The following is a 21,384-nucleotide window of genomic DNA, read 5'->3' on the forward strand; positions in this document are numbered from 1 at the left end:
CTCCTGCCATATCTTCTTCATTAATCCATTTTTCCTGGAATTGGTAGAACCATAATGGCCTCTGGACGCCAAAAGAAATGGGGCATTCTTAGATGCAGGGGACTGATACAGAACAAAAGCCCCTTGTACTATTCCTCCCCACCTCACTCCCAGGAATAAGAAAGCTCCACAGCACAGCTTTCATCCAGGAAACCAGTTAAGGATGAATCCACACCAGGCCACCCTTTCAAAGTTTAAATTCCCTAAAATTCAACCCCATACTCCTGTATCCTCTTCTTTCTCCTCACATGAGTTAAACATTGGTCAGACAGAAGTGTGGGACTCTGAGCAGGATGCCTAGAAGGGAAGAGGTAGGAGTCAAGCAAAAGCCACCATAAAACAATGGTGGAGAGAGAGGAAGACAGAAACCAGCAGAACTATTTCCACAAACTTCCATTCTCCATGTACCCACAACGCCCCACCCGCACTGTACCAGCTACTGAGAAGGCCTCTCCTTGTCCTCCACCTCAGCCCATGCAAAGACACACAAGCACCTCCTCACTCCTACATCCCCTACATACCTATCAACCCACAACTCTACTCTGAAAGCTCATTCCCAACACTCAGCCTGCAACTCTGCTCCACATGCTCCCCCACCCCCAACTCTGCCCCCACACATCTCCCCAGTTCCACAACCCCCAGCACTGAACCACATCCAACCCTACCCCCTCCCAAGCCCTCATCCCACACACACACCCCAGCCAACCTTCCCCCTCCAACTCCCCAGCCCTAATACCCTCCCAGCCCCATGACACCCACCCCCTACCAGCACCAGATCCCCAAACCCCACCCACCCCCTCTCCCCCAACTCCACACACACTAACCCTCCCCACATCATCCCTACAACCCTCTTCCCATCCCATGCCAGCCACCATTCTACAATCACTAAACATACCCAGCCCCCACAGTCCCCTTAACCCCAGCCCCAAATTCTACCTCCACACCTACAATCCCTGGCCCCAGAGAACCCATCCTCTGCCATCCCCCCAGCTCCACCCCCACCGCACCCAAACACTCAGCCCCCCCCCTCAATTGTAGCCCCAAATCTACCCCAACTCTGCCCCCCCACATTCTACTCCCACCTCTACAACCCTCCCGACCCCACAGCACCCATCCCCGGCCAGCCCTACAACTCCGCCCCCAGCCCTACAACTCCCAAACCCACCCAGTCCCACCCCAGAATCTACCCCCACCACCCCCCATCTCTACCCCCAGCCCTACAACTCCCAAACCCACCCAGTCCCACCCCAGAATCTACCCCCACCACCCCCCATCTCTACCCCCAGCCCTACAACTCCCAAACCCACCCAGTCCCACCCCAGAATCTACCCCCACCACCCCCCATCTCTACCCCCAGCCCTACAATCCCCAAACCCACCCAGTCCCACCCCCACCACCCCCCGTCCCCTGCCAGCCGCCAACTCTACCCCCAGCTCTACAACCCCCAAACCCACCCAGCCCCGCCCCACATCCACCCCAGATTCTACTCGCACCCCTACAGCCCCCTGACCCCACAGCACCCGTCCCCTGCCAGCCCCCAACTCTGCCCCCGCCGGCCCCCTGCCCGGGCTCCCCCTGCTCCCGGCGGGGTGGGGGGGCCCGTGACGCGCCGCTCGCCCACGGGGAGGAGCGGCCGGCGGGAGGGGGACCCGGGCCCCTGGAGTGGGGGGGCTCTTACCTCCGACCCGGTACATGTTGGCAGCCATGCCCGGGCAGAGGGGTCTGGGCCGCTCCCGCCGCCGCTGCCTCCAGGTGCCGGATCCGCTGGAAAATGGAGGCTGGAGCGGCTGGGAGGGGGAGGGGGAAGGGAGCGAGGGAATTAAAGGGGCCGCGCCGGCCAGGGAGCGGGCGGCTGGACTGAGGCGGTGCGGGTCAGGGGCAGATCAGAGCCGGGGGGGCGGGGACTGTGCGGGCGGAGCGTGAGGAGCAGATTCGGGCCGAGGGGGGAAACGGGGGCAGATAAGAGCCGAGGGGCGGAATGCGAGGAGTGGGGGGCGGATTAGAGCCGAGGGGCGGAAGGGGGGGCAATGCGAGGGGTGGGGGGCGGACTAGAGCCGAGAGGGCAATGGGGGGGCAATGCGAGGAGTGGGGGGGCAGATTAGAGCCGAGAGGGCAATGGGGGGGCAATGCGAGGAGTGGGGGGGCAGATTAGAGCCGAGAGGGCAATGGGGGGGCAATGCGAGGAGTGGGGGGGGCAGATTAGAGCCGAGAGGGCAATGGGGGGGCAATGCGAGGAGTGGGGGGGCAGATTAGAGCCGAGAGGGCAATGGGGGGGCAATGCGAGGAGTGGGGGGGCAGATTAGAGCCGAGAGGGCAATGGGGGGGCAATGCGAGGAGTAGGGGGGCAGATTAGAGCCGAGGGGCGGAATGGGGGGGCAATGCGAGGAGTGGGGGGGCAGATTAGAGCCAAGGGGCAGAATGGGGGGGCAATGCGAGGAGTGGGGGCGGATTAGAGCCGAGGGGGGAATGGGGGGGCAATGCGAGGAGTGGGGGGCAGATTAGAGCTATGGGGGGTAGTGGGCAGAATTGGGAGGGCAAGGGCCAGAATGTGGGGGAGAGAAGGTAGGAGCTAAGTGGGAGTATGTGGGAGCCAGAGTGGGGAGAAGGAGTTGAGGGGAAGAGGCAGCGGGGGGCAGAGTGGGATATCAGAGGGAATTGGGGGATGGGGTAAGAAGAGCAAGGAAAAGGAGGCAGGAGAATGGAGCAAAGGAGTAGAGGCAATAGTGGTAGCCTTAGGCCTACTCATCCACTCAAAGGGCACCAGCTGCCATCCGCTGCTGTCGGTCAGATCACACCTGCTCCACGCCCTGCAGCAGACAGTGAGCAGTGCTCAGAGTTAAAGCAAGAACAGGTCTCTGCCCCTGTGTGAGGACGTTCCTCCTGAGGGAGGCAGCAATTCTGGTCAGCTGGGCTGGGGAAAGGGAACCCCTGCATGAGGGAGCACAGAGTTGGCAATGAGGAGAGGCACCCAAGAGATCCCTGAAGGGGGCAAGGGCTGCAGTAGAAACAATATGGTGATGATACTAAGCACTAAGGCTTTTGTCCATGCAGTTGTATTATACAACATCATTATTTTCCCAAGGCCTGACCAAGATAAGCCTCTAGCTGAAGGAGAACTGACTACATCACGATCCAGATGAGATGGAAGCAAAAGGAAAACATCAAGATGTATGAATGGAGGCTTGAGCTGAACCATCAATTGAAGGAGTATGCCTGACCTTTGCCAAAATGTACTGCTGCTTCATGGGCCTACTGGGTCGACAGGTGATCCTAGCCTATTATTAGATTTTTTATTTATTTTCTATATAATCTATATCTCTGTATCTGTCTTGCCACCAGCTGGGTACCGGACTAGGTGCTTGAAATAGAGTAAAACTCCAATGAACCAATTAAGGAATATTATGACCATGCAAGTAGAGTTCCTTCCTAAACTCAAGCAGTTAGTGTCATGTGACCATGAAAAAGTTCCTAAACCCAAGCAGTTAGCATCATGCCCCCACAGAAAAAGTTACTTTCTTCTAACACAGAACTGTATTAAACTAAAGAAAACAGAATTATTCCTAAAGTTGTTCTCTCTCCGTTTCCCTATAGTGCTTCTCCTACAACTGTCCTCAGCCTCCCCCTGCCTGGCTTTCTGCTACAGATTTAAGGAAACATATCCTCACATTTTCCCCACAGTGTAAACAAGGTAACAAAAAATGTAAAAAAAAAAAAAAAAAAATTAAAGACCCCAGCTTCACCTACAGTTAGGTCTTGTCTTCTGACCTTGAGGAGGGTTTTGTCCAGTTGAGTCACTTGAATTTTCAAATACGAGAAAGGGAAAGTGCTGTTCAGTAGGATTCAACAGGATTACCTGCTTTCACTACGGCAGTGGTGATAGTACCATTGCAGATAGGGTCATGTCAGTCCTGCTGGGCTTGGAACCAGCTGAATATACTTCCTCTGTACCGAATTCCTTAATTAGTTTTGACCACATAGAATCGCTGTGTGCGGCTTGTTTCACTGTTAGGAGCTGGTGGTGTTCAGTACTTCTCATCGAATTTTTTTCAGGACTGAGTTTCCTAGTTTACTTTTGAGTAAGCTCCAGTCAGCATTCTGACAGTTAAAGAAGAAAGCCAAAACACCTTTTAGATTTGGCACCTCTCAGCTTCACATCCTTTGACCAGGGCCACTCAGACCTAAAATTTACCTCTGAGAATAGCAATGTTGTTCTTAGCTGTCAACCCACGAACAGCTGCCCTGAGTTAACTCTGATGACTAACATGGAGGTTTGCCCTACAGCTCAACAGAGCGAGTATGGGGTCTTTTTGTTGTAGAATTCGCTAATATGTACTGTTTTCTCTGCCACTGCATTCCTTTGTGGGTGGTGAAGTCTGGAGTTAATGTCCTTGATGCACTATATCCCCCAAAGTTGGAATTCAGAACTGGCAATTTATGGTCCATTGTCAGAAACTATTTCCAGATGTCAAATTGAGAAAAGATCTTTTTAACTTTGCTAAGCCCTGTTGACCAGTGGGTCTAGCACAGGGATGAGCAACCTGCGGGCTGAATCCTGAGGATACCTCCCCCGAACCTCCCATTGGCCGCTGTTCCCTGGGGCTGGGAGCTGCAGGGGGTGCTGCCTGCAGGCAAGGGCAGCACACGGAGCCCTCTGCCCTCCACCCATGGAGCACCACACATGGTGCCAGCCACTTCCAGGAGCAGTGCAGGGCCAGGGCAGGTAGGGAGTCTACCTTAGCCCGGCTGCCGGGCCAGAGCCTGCACCCTGAACCCAGCCTGCACCCCAATCTCTGCCCTGAGCCCCCTGCCACACCCCTCCTGCACTTCAACCCCTTACCCTGAGCCCCTTCCTGCACATTGCACCCCCTCCCACACCCCTTCCTGCACCCCAACCCTAGTTCATGGTCGTGCATGCAATTTCCCCATCCAGATGTGGTCCTCAGGCCAAAAAGTTTGCCCACCCCCAGTCTATCAAGAAGTAGACTTCTTACAAATCTAGAAAAACAGTGGTTACCAAACAGGCATGTCTCCTCTTCACACACATCTAGTTTTCTTTTCCAAAGCCTATCAGGTAGCCCTGTAGCAATGGGAAGTTCTTTGAGTTGTCTTTGTCGGGTCATTCTGCAAGATTCATGTTTTCACCCTACAGTGGGCCATCACACGGACATTAGGGCTCCTTCCAGCATTTCTGAGGGCCTAATATTCCTTATGTATCCTTTACAAAGACTGTAAGAACACACTACAAATGCTGTACGTAATCAGACCTTCGTCTTCAGAAAGTTCACCTCTCATTATGTAAAAATCATAGACTGGATGCTAAACCTCTGATAAGTAACTAAGCCAACCATAACCGTGGTTTCTGGTGGTGCATCAGCGCAAGCAGCTATTTGAATTAGTTCTGTAGTGAGAGTGACTGGATATGCTAAGTAGCACATATGTGGGCGTCTACATCATCCCACACCTCTGGAGAAGCTGGGTGATTACTAGGGCTCCTCAGTGCAGTCTCAGTCACCTCTCTCGTCTTTCTAACAAGGTGGACAGTCACCTATGTGCCTATTCTGCAATACATTTATATCTCAAAACACATGAGCAATCTCTGGTATTTAATATGTATCTTGTTTAGGTCTATACTGTTTATTAAAAATACAAGCACTTTGTGGTCTGTCACCAACATGACATTATTAAGTTCACGCAAGTGGCCTGTGACTCTCTTACATGGCCACATGCCTGCTAAACATTCTCTCTCTTTGAGCACACCTGCTCTTGGAATCTGAATGCATAATAGGTCAAGATTTGCAAAGCCCTCTAGGTTATTTAGCCCTACAAATGCTCTGGGACTAAGTCTTCTAGTTGACTTGGAAAATTTCAAACCAGTATTTTTCTAAATCATATTCTAATTGCTCAATTTCCACCGATCTCTGTAACTAGAGTAACAACCCATCAATACCATAGCTACCAGCATCTGCAGAAAGAACTGTAGATCATAAAATACCAATATTGGGAATGTGGTCAGCAGATATTTTAAAACCCCACAAGTGTGCCTCTGTGCTTTATTCCAGATTCACACACACAGTTTTAAGCAATTCATAAAGGACTTGGCCTTTTGAGAATGATTAAGTATGAAGATTCTCCAGCATTCAGCCATATAGAGGAACTGCCCCAGTTCTGATACGTTGTAGGAGGCGACTTTTCAGCTATGGCTTTGTTTCGATTGCTAACCTCATCCCTTCTTTATCAATCCTATGTCCTCAGAACCATAGCCGGTTTGTCGTCACATATATCTTTATAATTTTATTCCCACATTCTCCGTAGCCTTCAGAACTTGCTTTAGCCTTAGGTTAAGTTGTTCCACAGACTTCCCTTACCTATGATGTCATCCACATAAATCTTCATTCCCTGCTGGCTGCATCGAATCTCGTTTCTCTTTGGATGATTTCTGAGATATTTGGAATGCTGAACAGGAGGCAGTGAAAGCCATATCTGCCAAGCAGCGATACAATTGTCGGCTTGTCACTGCCAGGAAAGAGCCGTACTTGCCAGACTCCTCTAGCTGTATCTAGTGAGAAGAATAGTATTGCATCTGATCATTTAGAAAGGAAGCCCCTAATTCTCCTCTTCAGTACAGCTATTTTGTGTTGCTCTGGTGGCACAACACAGCCAGAAAGCAGGCTTAACCATCTACCTGGGAATCCCCCAGGTGACACAGCGCTAGGGCAATGACTCTACACAGACTCCCCCATTTCCCTCCTACCCAACGTTCCAGTGTAGGCGCATTTGGGCAATCCCCAGATGTTGGAACAACTTCTTGGGGTTATAAGCAGCAGGGTGTCGTTGACACCAACTTAGACTGCTGTATGTTGCACCAGGAACTAAAGTGGCCCTGAGCCAACTCCACAAGAAAGAGGCTGCAAAGGTGATGAAAACTTAAGCCACCTTTCTCCCCAACTTCTCACCCTCCCTGGTCCTGTATCAAATGAGAAGAATATACCTCTCCCCTCATCCCCAGTTTTATTTAGCTTCGTCTGTACAAATAAAGGTATGCCCCTATCTTTTCATAATAGGCACTCTAGCTGCACAGCACTCTGTTGTCTCAGTAATGCACGATCACAGTATTCTCTCCTATTGCTCATTCTGAGAAACAGTGGGATTTCTTCTGTGCATTTGTGTTGGGCCTTTCTGAACAGATGTGGCTTAGTCTAGGTGGGTATGGGCAATGGGCCCTATAACAAAAGTGGTCCCCCTACACACACTCACACAGACACCTTGCTGTTGTAGCTAGTATTGGCTTTAAATTGCCCAGACAACTTATGTCTCCCCGCACTAACGAACAGGACCCTGAGTTGCTCTAACTTAACTGTAACGATCTTATAAATCCTTACAACTCATCTCCACCCCTGAATTAGTTTTTAATTTAACACTAGTGCAGCTCTCGACTTTAACAGCACCACTCTGTTTATAAGTGCTGTATTTGGATACAGATCCCAGGAAATCAGCATCACCAATCACAGTGCTTGGGCAATCTACCCAATAATTGCATGTCCATCACAAACTGATACTTCACTGTTCCTCCCCTTTCCCCAATCATTAAGCTATTTAACACCACCAGTCCTCCTGGTACAGATGCTTGTGGGCACCCATTAACCTCTTTTCAAGTTGCAAATGATTTTTGTTACTACTCTTCGATTCCTACTTCCTGGCTGATTTCTAATCCTTGACAAACACCATCTGTGGATCATATTCCCTTTCACTATCGGGCTCTGGACAGAGCCCTACATCCATTCCCCTCCAGTGAAGATAGAACAACTCTCATCTACATCATGTCAGCTCCATCTTGGACTGCTGCAGTGTGCTCTACTTGTGACTACTTCTAAAGTCCACTTGGGAGTTCCTTCGAATAGAGGACACAGCTGCCCATCTCCAGAGAGTCACAGGCAACATGGATAGATAACACCTATACTCAAGTCTCTGCCCTGGCTTTCTTGCTTCCAGCTGCAGCTCAGTGGGGGGGGTCTTGTTATCTGAGAGGTGCCTCTCACTCCATACTCCACACTCCACCATGGCAGTTAAAATCAGTGGAGATGTTGTCACCATAAGTTCCCAGAGCTGAACTTGCTTATCTGAAAGAACCTGAGCTTTCAGTAAAATGCAAGATAAAGTTATTTGGTTTAGTTTTTATATGAGTTTTGTTACCATACATTGGACCAGGGGTCGGCAACCTTTCAGAAGTGGTGTGGTGAGTCTTCATTTATTCACTCACTCTAATTTAAGGTTTCGAGTGTCAGTAATACATTTTACTGTTTTTAAAAGTTCTCTTTCTAGAAGTATATAATATATAACTAAACTATTGTTGTAGGTAAAAGTAAATAAGGTTTTTAAAATGTTTAAGAAGCTTCATTTAAAATTAAATTAAAATGCAGAGCCCCCTAGACCGGTGGCCAGGACCCGGGCAGTGTGAGTGCCACTGAAAATCAGCTTGCCACGGGCCGGTGCAAGGATATTTTGCGCCCTAGGCGAAACTTCCACCTTGTAGCCCACGCCGCACACTGGTTCATTGAGGGGCAAATCCCAATGAGGCTTTAGAGACCCCAGGGGCCAGCTGTGCCCAGGGGCTGGTCCCCAGACCAGGTTCCACCCTCCCCACCCCCTGACTCCTGTGGAGGCTGCACAGCCCCCCATCCCCCTCCCCCATGAACCCTCCCTCCCCACCCCACCCCGGCAGCCCCCACCCCGAGTCCACTCACTGGCTTTGCCAAGCTTGGGCCACTGCAGCAGCTTGGCAGGGAGGAGCCGTCTTCCGGAGGCACCAGAGAGCCAGAGCGTCCTGCTTGCGGCAGCAGCGAGCCCCAGCCATGGAGGAGCCAGCGCAGAGCAGGGGGGCAGAAACCCTCCAAAGGTGGTGGCGCTGCTAGAGGGGGCAGCCGTGCCCCTCCTGCCCAGGCTGCGACCCGGCAACCCCCCCAGGGGCTCCTGCAGGCTACAGCCGATGCATGCGGGCGACGGCCCCCATGCGCCCCCCAGCTTCCCTCTTGCCTAGGATTACCATATTTCAACAAGCAAAAAAGAGGACGGGGAGAGCCCCACCCTAGCCCTGCCCCCATCCACTCCCTCCCACTTCCCACCCCCTGACTGCCCCCCTCAGTACCCTCAACCCTGCCTCTTTTCCCCTAACTGCCACCCAGAACCCCACCCCCTACCTAAGCCTCCCTGTTCCTTGTCCCCTAACTGCCCCCTCCTGAGCCCCCCCCACCCTAACTTCCCCCCGCTATCTGTCCCCTGACTGCCCCAATCCTTATCTACACCCCCGCCTCCAGACAGACCCCCGTTACTCCCACGCCCCATCCAACCACTCCCTACCCCCTGACAGCCCCCCCAGAACTCCTGACCCATCCAACCCTCCCCCTGCTCCCTGACTGCCCCCCGGCCAGGATTTCCCTTACTATACCCATGCCTGTCAGACCAAGGGGTGCGCCTGCTCAGGCTGCAGCCCCCATGCACCTCCCAGCTCCCCCCTGGCCGTGCTCGGGCTCTGCAGCTCCCGGGCGTGTGAGCCGCCGCTGCCCCTCCAGGAGCGGGCTCAGGGCCCCGTGCCTCATCAGCGGCTCACATGCCCGGGAGCTGCAGAGCCCGAGCGTGGCGAGGGTGGAGCCAGGGGACACACAGGGGCCGCCGCCCGCATGCATCTGCTGCGGCCTGCAGGAGCCCCCGAGGGGTGCGCCCCCCTGGCAGCACCACTGTCTTTGCAGGGCTGCTGCCCCCCTGAACTGTGGCGGCTCCTCTATGGTTGGGGCTCGCCGCCCCCGCAAGCCAACGCTGTGGCTCTCTGGTGCCTCCGGAAGGCGGCTCCTCCCTGCCGAGCCAGGGCACTGCTTTTTGGCACCCCCAACCACTTGGCACCCTAGGCGACTGCCTAGTTTGCCTAGTGGTTGCACCGGCCTTCCTTGCGTGCCACCTTTGGCACACATGTGATAGGTTGCCTACCCCTGCATTGGACATTTGCTCCTGGAAAAGTAATAGTATTGTTGCTAATATCCACTTAACCTACTGCTGGTACTGTACACCTAGTACAACTCCTGTAAGCAGTAGCAGTGGGTGAGAGCAGTGTTCATTTTGGGCAGTTTTATGTCAGCTATTTGTTAAAATTCTGCAATAAAACTCCTAGCTGGCATGACAAGAAGTGGTTAATACTTTTTAGCAAGCACATGATCACTTGTCATACCAGTAGATAAGGCTGCATAATAGCATGCAGTCTAAATACCTGTTTGCATAGTTTTCTAATACAATTAGCTATGGTGCTCATGTTTTCCATACTTGATATGTGCCCAAAGGTGATTGATTATTGGGGGAGAAGGGGCTGTCTTAAAATCTGACTACCTTGTGTTCCATCTAGATAAAGTGCCACTGCTCAGCCATTTCTAAATTAAATCTGACCTGTAAAGAACACAGAAAAAAAATGGTTAGATAGTAAGTTACATGTGATCGAAAAAAATCACTTCGGCGCATGCTCAATGTCCATCTTCAGGATCGTTTTGTTTTTGCTAACAAAACCTTGTCTCATTAAATGACATCACAATTCATATTGTATCTGAACATGCATCAGGCGGTTAGGTTGCTTCTCTCAGGCTGCTGGTGGAACTGATCGTTTGTTTCCATAGGACACAGAAAAATCCTCCCAAAGATTCTCAAAACAGTGGTCACTGGGCACTTGCTAGCAGGAAATGAAGAGGTAGCAGGTCACATGGTGCTGGCTCCTCCTCCTTTCCAGATGCTGAATTGCTTTAAAATACAGGGCACCCCACCCTCCCAAAAAAAGCATGAAATACTTTCCTGATATTTTCCATGTAAAACAATAAGTGCAGTTATCACAAGGATGTTATACAATTGCAAATGAGAGGAGCTGGTCCCTGTGCTTATCAATGGAAGGGAAGGCTGTTCTTGGGCTAGAGGATTCCCCTGCTCGGCTGTGGGACAGGGCAAAGGGCCTGGCCCAGTATTTGTCATTAAAGCTCTGTTGACAGAAAACATTCTGTTGAGACCTTGCATATGGAGTCTCATGTGTGTGAATCTTTTGAAAGGAAAAAACCTTTGCATCTGGCCTCTTTCATAGAGAAAATGAACATCTGCACCTCCTGGGGAAGGACTACTTTGTGGATAAGCATTAGACAAAAAAATACCTTCTCTCTGAGAGCCCTTTCCAGAGTGAACTCTAGACCTGAAACCTTTCCACAGGGAAAACCGTGCATGCACAACAAGGTGTTTTGTGTGGAGAAAGCTTTCAGATACATTGACTCTGGCCAATTAACGGCAGCACCTTTGTTCTGCATTGGCCTCCATATCCCTCCTTCCATCCCACCCCTCAGGCAGAACCAAGCTTATGGTCTCTGCAGTACATGCCCTCCCTCCTGACCCCATCCCTGTTCCTTCTCACTACCCCCACGACAGTTGTCCATTCATTGTTCTAAGGCACATATCATTTCATGCTGAATGTCTGGACTACAGCAGCAGAGAGCGAGTGTGTACTGACTTTTGGATGGAAAACGGAGGGCAACAAAATTGATCAGGGGCTGGGCACATGACTTACGAGGAGAGGCTGAGGGAATTGGGTTTGTTTAGTCTGCAGAAGAGAAGAGTGGGGGGGGGGATTTGATAGCAGCCTTCAACTACCTGAATGGGGGGTTCCCAAGAGGTTGGCGCTCGGCAGTTCTCAGTGGTGGCAGATGACAGAACAAAGAGCAATGATCTCAAGTTGCAGTGGGGGACATCTATGTTGGATATTAGAAAACACTACTTCACTAGGAGGGTGGTGAATGAGTTACCTAGGGAGGTGGTGGAATCTCCACCCTTAGAGGTTTTTAAGGCCCGGCTTGAGAAATCATCCCAGTTAAGGCTTTAATTGGTGTTGGTCCTGCTTTGGGTGGGAGTTTGGACTGGATGACTTCCTGAGATCTCTTCCAACTCTTATCTTCTATGATTCTATGAAAGGCCTGGCCACCAGAAGGGAGAGGACCAGGCACACTTCAGTTCAGGATATTTTTAAATGTCTAAGCCAATAGGCACTGAACTCTTCATCACTTACACTATATCCAAAGTGAGACAGAGAACTGGACCAAAAAGCCAGAACTCTGATTTGGACTCCATATATGGTGTACATCCAGGGAAGAATCATGGCTGGCATTTTCAGGAAACCCAACTCCCACTGAATTTTAATGTGTTTTGGTGCCTAAATCCCTTATGCTCCTTTGAAAATCTCTGCTCACATGATTTAGGCTTGAGCCAGTCATCAAATTTCAAGGGACTACAGCTTTCACACTCTTACAGGCAATGTTGAGAATTTGAACCCCAGACCTGAATTTAAGGTCTTGTCTACTTGAGGAAGATGCCCCAGTTTAACATAAGGTGTGAATTTAACCTGATTTAGTTAAGTTGGTGGAAACCCTGTGTGTATGGATACTTATTTTGGTTTTAGAAAGTCTTGTTGCAGTTAAGCTGAAATTTCATAGAACCATAGGGTTAGAAGGGACCGCAAGGGTCTAATCCCCTGCCAAGATGCAGGACTTGTATCTAAACTATCCTAGACAGATGGTGATCCAGCCTCCTTTTGAAAACCTCCCATGAAGGAGTTTTCACAACCTCCCTAGGTAGTCTCTTCCATTGTCCTACTGTTCTTACAGTTAGGAAGTTTATCCTGAGATTTAATCTAAATCTGCTGTGCCATAGTTTGTTCCGTATGACTTAAGCTAAACTGGAAAAAAAAAACAACAACATTCTTATACTGAAAAAATAGTAGCCTAGATAGCTGTTGTCTAGCATTTTTGATCAGTAGGTCTCAACACACTTTACAAAGGAGATCAATATCATCATCCTCATTTTACAGATGGCGAAACTGAGGCACAGAGCAGTTAAGTGGCTTGCCAAAGATCACCCAACAGTCCAGTGACAGCAGGGAATAGAATCAGGTCTCCTGAATCCCAGTCCAGTGCTCTATTTCCTAGGTCACACAGGGGTTTATACAAATTTAACTAAATCTGTTTTAAAACCTGGGAAAGTTGCATAGTTTTAACTTAAATGTTTAGACAGACTGCTTTATCAACAAGACATTGTGTTGGAGCCTATGACCCCCATGTGAAGGATTTTATAAGTTAGTCTGAAGAAATATTTTATATGATTTAAAAGGTACCACCTTCTCCATCTCAGATGGTTTGCCCAAGATTTAATCTCAGGACCCCTGGCAACCAAGGACCCCTGACACAAGTTGCTCCCTCTCAAAAGAATGAGACCCGTTTTTCAACTGCATACGTTCAATACTGGCTATGTGTGCTCCTCAGTTAGCTTCGGCAGCAGCAACCTTTGGCCTTGTGTAGCTTCAGTGAATTACACACTGCCTACAATCTTGTAAGTAAACTGGAGATAATTAGAGAAAACGAACATCACTTTCACCTGTGAGTAGCCAAGGTGGAGGTTCCTTTGTTATAAGTCCTATTTTGATTCCACTTGAACAGTACCAGAACTAACTCCATCCACCTGAAATTTTGGTCATACACCTCTGCTGGAGAAGTTTTAAAATTTGCTTTTGCAAGTGTGAGGCTTGTTGGACAACATATTCTTGATTTGTACATCTGAGAAAGCCAAGTGATTTCAACATTTTGAAAACTTCTTCATTTTTTGTTGTCATGGGAATATTGTACCTTGGAAACAGCTTGGAAAGTGGTGTCCTCCATGAGGTCTGGTGTCTTTTACAATGTTTTGCAGTGTTTCGGGAATTACTCTTCGAAGGGGTTTATATATTTTCCCCAATTCTCAGCACTCCATGAGCATCCTGGAGACTTTAGAAGCTGTCCAGGTGAAACCCTAAAAAACAAAGCAAGCAATCTAGACCATTTCCTTGTGAAGAATCTTCAATGCAGACTGCCAAGAGGACTTCAGTTCATTTTTCATTCAGAAAATCCAGGATTTCCCCCATCACACACACACACCTAGCTGTACTTTTGCTCCCCTCCATGTCAGTCAATGCTTGACAGACCTCCATATTCATTTCCTATACCTTGTAGCTAGCAATTTCTCCTTCCTCTCACCTCATGCCAGGAAGCAAAGGTGAGTGAGTTTTCTACAGCCGATATCATTGGCTCTGTCAGCAGCACCATTCAGAAAACGGCCATGACCCCTTCTGTGACTGAATACACCTCTGTATTCACACCTTGCATAGTAGTGTAATACTCTTTGTACAAGGTAGACTTTGTAAGGTATCATCTGAAAACTCAATTTGCTGGTTGGTATTGTCCTGATAAAATGTGTGTAGCAACACTATATGTTAAATTAAAAGATTCCCCTGTATGATGTTATTAACCCATGTTCCAAACCCTACAGCCCTGCCCAGGCAGAAGTCAGGTCTGTCCTAAACAAAGGAAGGATTATGTGCTTGCCTTAATTTGCATTTGGGTAGTAAACAGAGTCATCGAGCAGTAAAGAAAAACAAAGAAAGCTCTAACAGGTGAAAAAAGTCAGCACGGAACATAGAATTGTAGAATATCATGGTTGGAAGGGACCTCAGGTGGTCATCTAGTCCAACCCTCTGCTCAAAGCAGGACCAACCCCAACTAAATCATCCCAGCCAGGGCTTTGTCAAGCCTGACCTTAAAAACCTTTAAGGAAGCAGATTCCATCACCTCCCTAGGTAACCCATTGCAGTGTTTCACCATCCTCCTAGTGAAAAACTTTTTCCTAATATCCAACCTAAACCACCCCCACTGCAACTTGAGACCAGGACTCCTCGTTCTGTCATCTGCTACCACTGAGAACAGTCTAGATCCATCCTCTTTGGAACCCCCTTTCAGGTAGTTGAAAGTAGCTATCCAATGCCCCCTCATTCTTCTCTTCCGCAGACTAAACAATCCCAATTCCCTCAGCCTATCCTCATAAGTCATGTGCTCCAGCCCCCTAATTATTTTTGTTGCCCTCCGCTGGACGCTTTCCAATTTTTCCCCATCCTCCTTGTAGTGCGGGGCCCAAAACTGGACACAGTACTTCAGATGAGGCCTCACCAGTGGCGAATAAAGGGGAACGATCATGTCCCTCGGTCTGCTGGCAATGCTCCTACTTAAATAGCCCAAAATGCCATTGGCATTCTTGGCAACAAGGGCACACTGTTGACTCATATCCGGCTTCTCATCCACTGTAACCCCAGGTCCTTTTCTGCAGAACTGCTGCCTAGCCACTCGGTCCCTAGTCTGTAGCGGTGCATGGGATTCTTCCATCCTAAGTGCAGGACTCTGCACTTGTCCTTGTTGAACCTCTTCAGATTTCTTTTGGCCCAATCCTCTAATTTGTCTAGGGCCCTCTGTATACTATCCCTACCCTCCAGCGTATCTACCTCTCCTCCCAGTTTACTGTCATCTGCAAACTTGCAGAGGGTGCAATCCACGCCAGCCTCCAGATCATTAATGAAGATATTGAACAAAACTGGCCCCAGGACCGACCCTTGGGGCACTCCACTTGATACCAGCTGCCAACTAGACATGGAGCCATTGATCACTACCCGTTGAGCCCGACAATCTAGCCAACTTTCTATCCATCTTATAGTCCATTCATCCAGCCCATACTTTAACTTGCTGGCAAGAATACTGGGGGAGATTGTATCAAAAGCTTTGCTAAAGTCAAGGAATAACACATCCTCTTCTTTCCCCTCATCCACAGAGCCAGTTATCTCATCATAGAAGTCAATTAGATTAGTCAGGCATGACTTGTCCTTGGTGAATCCATGCTGACTGTTCCTGATCACTTTCCTCTAAGTGCTTCAGAATTGATTCCTTGAGGACCTGCTCCATGATTTTTCCAGGGACTGAGGTGAGGCTGACTGGCCTGTAGTTCCCCAGATGCTCCTCCTTCCCTTTTTTTAAAGATGAGCACCACATTAGCCTGTTTCCCAGTCATCCGGGACCTCCCCAGATATCCGGGACCTCCCCAGATCGCCATGAATTTTCAAAGATAATAGCCAATGGCTCTGCAATCACATCTGCCAACTCCTTTAGCACCCTCGGATGCAGTGCATCTGGCCCCATGGACTTGTGCTCATCCAGCTTTTCTAAATAATCCCGAACCACTTCTTTCTCCACAGAGGGCTGGTCACCTCCTCCCCATACTGTGCTTCCCACTGCAGCAGTCTGGCAGCTGACCTTGTTCGTGAAGACAGAGGCAAAAAAAGCATTGAGTACATTAGCTTTTTCCACATCCTCTGTCACTAGGTTGCCTCCCTCATTCACTAAGGGGCCCACACTTTCCTTGACCTTCTTCTTGTTGCTAACATACCTGTAGAAACCCTTCTTGTTACTCTTAACATCCCTTGCTTGCTGCAAGTCCAAGTGTGATTTAGCCTTCCTGATTTCACTCCTGCATGCCTGAGCAATACTTCTATACTCCTCCCTGGTCATTTGTCCAATCTTCCACTTCTTGTAAGCTTCTTTTTCGTGTTTAAGATCAGCAAGGATTTCACTGTTGAGCCAAGCTGGTCACCTGCCATATTTACTATTCTTTCTACACATCAGGATGGTTTGTCTCCTGGTGCTCTGATGGAAATATTTTACAAGAAGGTAACTGAAACTATAAAACGGAGGACCACCACTCCAAGGCACCTCTCTCTCTCTCCCTGTCTGCCTTTGGCATTGCACCGAAGATGACGAAGGAGAACCACCATTGGATTCTGGGGCGGAGGGATCTTGACCTGAAGAGTTTGGTCAGTAACCTTGCTGGAAGCATATGGTGAGAAATTTTTCTTGAATCTCATATAGTTTGCTAAGTTAGCACTAGAAAGTGTTTTATCTATTTTTCTTGTAACCATTTCTGTCTTCTATGCCTCTTTTACTTGTACTCACAATCTCTCTCTCTTTGTAGTTAACAACTTTGTTTTACTGTCTTATCTAATTCAGTGTGCTTAAGTTGAAGTGTCTGGGTAACTCCATTTAAAGTAATAAGCAGATATATTATTCCCTTAAAGGAATAATGAACTTAAAATATTTGTCCTCTCTAGGAGATGGCTGGGCAGTATAGGACATACATTTCTGACAGAAGATCCAGGACTGGGGCTGCGTTGGGGTCACCCTGTAGTATAACCAAGGCTGGTGAGAGCCAGGGTGTAGCTGGCAGGCTGCAGTTACACACAGACAGTGTGTGGCTTGCATATGGGAAGGCTGTTTGTGAGTGGCCCAGGTGGGAACTACTTCAGCAAGCCATTGTAAGGCGCCCAAGGTTGCAGGACAGGGGTGATGCAGCCCTCCGTGGTCTGAATTTTACCCCAGTATGTCATATCCTCCCTTTGACACCTGAGTCAACATAAAGTAGCCTACTCCTCCTAGAGGAGACAAAGTCCTAACAGAAGGGAAGGGAAAAACCCTTTCAGGTAATTCTGGGTGCCAAGGAACCTGGCCTAAAACGTGCATCCTCCTCTGCCTGGACAGGGAGGGTCAAGCATCCTCCTCCATCCCCAGTAAATGTCAAACTTTGTCAGACATGGCTCTCTAGTCCAGCACAATGAGAACAGCAGGTGCAGTGCCTTAAGCATCCAGACTAGATGGGCTTTATTGCAACACAAATACTCCATGGTATTTAATGTGTTTTATTCCATCACAAAAACAACCCATTATAGAGGGACATTAAGGCTGCAGAGTGAAGTACTCATAGTCAAATCGCTAGTGTTAAGGTGACCCATGCAGCTCCTGTCCCCGATTCACTCAATATGCAAATTGGATGATACAGAATAACTTACTAAACAATGAGGATCAAAAAAAAAAAAAAAAAAACCACCAATTGACACATGGCTAGAAATGGCTAAACATCCTGCAAAATAAATAACCCTCAAAAGACGTGGGGAGATGATGTTTGTGTTTTTGTGTATTTACATATGTATGAGGAGGGTCAACAATGTAATTAACAATCCCCGTCTATGCACCGCTACAGACTAGGGACCAAATGGCTAGGCAGCAGTTCTGCAGAAAAGGACCTAGGGGCTACAGTGGACGAGAAGCTGGATATGAGTCAACAGTGTGCTCTTGTTGCCAAGAAGGCCAATGGCATTTTGGGATGTATAAGTAGGGGCATTGCCAGCAGATCGAGGGATGTGATTGTTCCCCTCTATTCGACACTGGTGAGGCCTCATCTGGAGTACTGTGTCCAGTTTTGGGCCCCACACTACAAGAAGGATGGGGAAAAATTGGAAAGCGTCCAGCAGAGGGCAATAAAAATGGATTAGGGGACTAGAACACATGACTTATGAGGAGAGGCTGAGGGAACTGGGATTGTTTAGTCTGCGGAAGAGAAGACCAAGGGGGGATTGGATAGCTGCTTTGAACTACCTGAAAGGGGGTTCCAAAGAGGATGGATCTAAACTGTTCTCAGTGGCAGCAGATGACAGAACGAGGAGTCATGGTCTCAAGTTGCAGTGGGGGTGGTTTAGGTTGGATATTAGGAAAGTTTTTCACTAGGAGGGTGGTGAAACACTTCAATGGGTTACCTAGGGAGGTGGAGGAATCTCCTTCCTAAGAAGTTTTTAAGGTCAGGCTTGACAAAGCTCTGGCTGGGATGATTTAGCTGGGGATTGGTCCTGCTTTGAGCAGGGGGTTGGACTAGATGACCTCCTGAGGTCCCTTCCAACCCTGATATGCTAGGATTCTATATATTCTGATAATTCAAAGGTCAAAAGAACATCCTATCATTTGAATGAATTGTAAACACAGGATATCTCTGTATTCATCTCTTTGAAAGGTATGGCAAATAACCTGAATGGTGGAAGAACAAGCAAATTGCCTTATGTTAATTCTACAGCTAAGTACCGGTGACAGACCCCCTTCAAAGTCATGCTAATTACCTTTTGAACTCTCAACTTGTCAAAAGACATGAAATTGTATAAAAGATCCTTGGGTCCTGATTCTGTCATCTCAGATCTGCTTCGGCTTCATCAGGGGGAGTTTGAGTCACAAAACTGAGGTCCCAGTTATACTGGTACACCCTGAATAAGATATTTGGACATTGGACTATAACCTGTGAACTATTTCTGAAAGAACTCATTGCAACTACAAAGCTCACCCTCTCTGCTATGAATCTGAACTTCAATGAATTGAACTCATGTCCGTATGTATATTGATCTTTATTAAAAAAGAAAAGTGAGAGGGTTTGGAAAAAGTTTAGTTTATGTAATAAGAATTGGCTTTAACGTGAATTTGGGTAATATCTGGAATATTCAATAACTTGGGGGGGAGAACGTGTCCAATCCTTTGGGATTAGTAGAACCTTCTCTTCTATATGATGAAACAAAATTTACAGAAATTTTCATCATATTTGATGTGGGTACCTGGATGGAGGCCTGAGGCTGGATCACTTTAAGGGAACAGTGTTGTTTGGACTTCTGAGTAACCAGTAAGGTAGTAAAGAAGCTGTTTTATGCTGGCTTGGTAAATCTAAGTACTGGAATATCCACCAGCTTTATGGGGATTGTCTGCCCCATTCTTTGCAGTTCACCCTAATTGAGTGACCATATCTGGCCCCCCACTAGGATCCCGGTCACATCAATATTGACCAGCTGCCTCATTCAACACGCACTGTCCAATGTACGTGCGGCATGAGCCACCACCTCTCCCTGAGCAACATCACACTGTCTGAGCTTTGTTTAGTCACCATTCCCATCCAGGAACTCTAGTTCTTCCAATCAGACAAAAGAAACTGTTGTAGCAGCAGCAGCAGCTATCTGTATGCTATGTATAACCTGTATGTTCAAAAGGTCTGTTACACCTTCCCCCGCCCTTTTGTCTCCTCTCCCTCTTTGAATATCTGTGAAGTGGCTTTCCCCCTCCCCCCTGGAATGCTTGTGGGATGAATGGGCTGCTTGAACAGCAGGAAGATCAGAAGAGCTCCCAGGTACACAAGGTGTCTGGACTCTAATTAGGCAGTACTCTCACACCTAATGCACGGACACTGCACGGGCACTGGCCAAGGTGGAATGTGACCAACCAGACGCAGCCAAGTCATCTCTAGTTGCAGGCCACGAGGAGCAGGTCCTTTAAAGGGGAAGGGGCCATGCGCTCAGGAGTGTGCTCACAAGCTTGTACCTCCCATGAAGGCCCTTCACCTGGACCGCCTGGCCAATGGTTCACGGCGTTGCATTCCATCGTGCCTCAGGAAGACTTACCTTCATCACACCATCCATCATTGCGCTGTGGGACACTTGCCTTGAAGAATCCTGACATCTCCAGTGCTGTACCTGACCTGGGAGCGTGAGTATGTGAGTGTGACCCCCACCCCCTTCTTCTGAGCTTAGCTATCAGTATAATAAATGTGCCGCTTTCTGCCAAACTCTGGTGGGTCATTAGTCCTCCCTAAGCTTACTAGCTGGCCCAATTTCAGGTAACAGAAACAATACCATGTGACTTAGAAGACCAATCACTTAGCCAGAATTATGGAGGGCAAACACCAGCAGACATTGCAGAGGAATCCATAGGCAAGTATTTGTTCATAGCCACAAGTCATAATTATTACAGACACATTTTGTGGGTACCTTGCACACAGAGAAATAGACTAAACCAGTCTGATTGGCTATTCATTGCACAGTTGAAACTAGCTCTTGCCGAACACCATTCACATTGTTTTTTCGATCCGGGGCCAGAACCTCCGCTGGTACAAATCAGAATAGTACATTGCCTGACGCAGAACTATGCCAATAAACAGCAGCTGAGGCTCAGGCCCTGTATTTAGTCCATCACCTCTTATTCTGACACCTCAGTCAGACACCTGAAAACAGGAGCTCTAGGCCGAGCATCTCCCCAACAGCCTCTGTAGCAAAGGTTGATGCAGAGAAGTCCATTAACATCTTAGCAGAGTCCTCATCTCCCTTACTTGCTTATGTTATTGCCTGGGAGCCCGCTGATTCCAGTGACTCATGGCTTCCTGTTTCTCATTTACATACAACATTTCCTGTTATGTTCTGGGGTGTTTGCTCTCCCGGTTGTTTCTTCTTTCTCCCCTCCTCCATCTTACAACCTACTCAGCATACCCCGTGGTCAATGGGAATTCTGGAGCCAACATTTCCAATATGGGTCTCTGACTGCGGGTTCTGCATTTTGTTGGGATTGGGCACACACACTGTCCATTTCACAAGGGGGTGCGATTCTCAGCTGCACTCAATAAACACAGCTGAGAGGGGGAAGCTGCCAGTTCTGCATTGCCCTTCCCTGGTGTAGGTTACAGCTGCTACTCTTCCCCACCCCAACAACAAAAGTGATTATGGCTTCCCAGTTCACTGGAGTGGGACCAGAACTGACCGGCTGTAGCCTCCAGACTCAGTACCATGAGCCAAGGGAGCACTCCAGT

General features: G+C 48.6%; 1 protein-coding gene and 1 long non-coding RNA gene across 5 annotated transcripts in view; one reads left to right on the forward strand and one right to left on the reverse strand.

The window, feature by feature from the left end:
- The window catches only part of MTA1 (metastasis associated 1), a 146,264-nt gene extending 144,404 nt beyond the window's left edge, over nucleotides 1–1,860 (reverse strand). For 2 of the 3 annotated variants that reach the window (XM_084637748.1, XM_084637749.1), the window contains exon 1: nucleotides 1,718–1,860. In XM_084637748.1, coding sequence (XP_084493874.1) covers nucleotides 1,718–1,745 — 28 coding nt within the window. In that variant the 5' untranslated portion in view covers nucleotides 1,746–1,860. The remainder of the gene's footprint in view (nucleotides 1–1,717) is intronic. The other variant, XM_084637750.1, reaches the window with a different exon arrangement.
- Nucleotides 1,689–20,370, forward strand: LOC311525534. Of its 2 annotated transcripts, XR_014712802.1 has the most exons (5): nucleotides 1,689–1,791; nucleotides 3,122–3,303; nucleotides 3,631–3,727; nucleotides 16,575–16,788; nucleotides 18,787–20,370. It is a non-coding gene; the product is annotated as an uncharacterized lncRNA (long non-coding RNA). The 2 variants fall into 2 exon arrangements; XR_014712803.1 differs by lacking the exon at nucleotides 3,631–3,727.
- The last annotated feature ends 1,014 nt before the right edge of the window (nucleotides 20,371–21,384 follow it).

The sequence above is a fragment of the Lepidochelys olivacea genome (genome assembly GCF_965140295.1).
Source record: "Lepidochelys olivacea isolate rLepOli2 genome assembly, chromosome: 8".
Lineage (NCBI taxonomy): Eukaryota > Metazoa > Chordata > Testudines > Cheloniidae > Lepidochelys > Lepidochelys olivacea.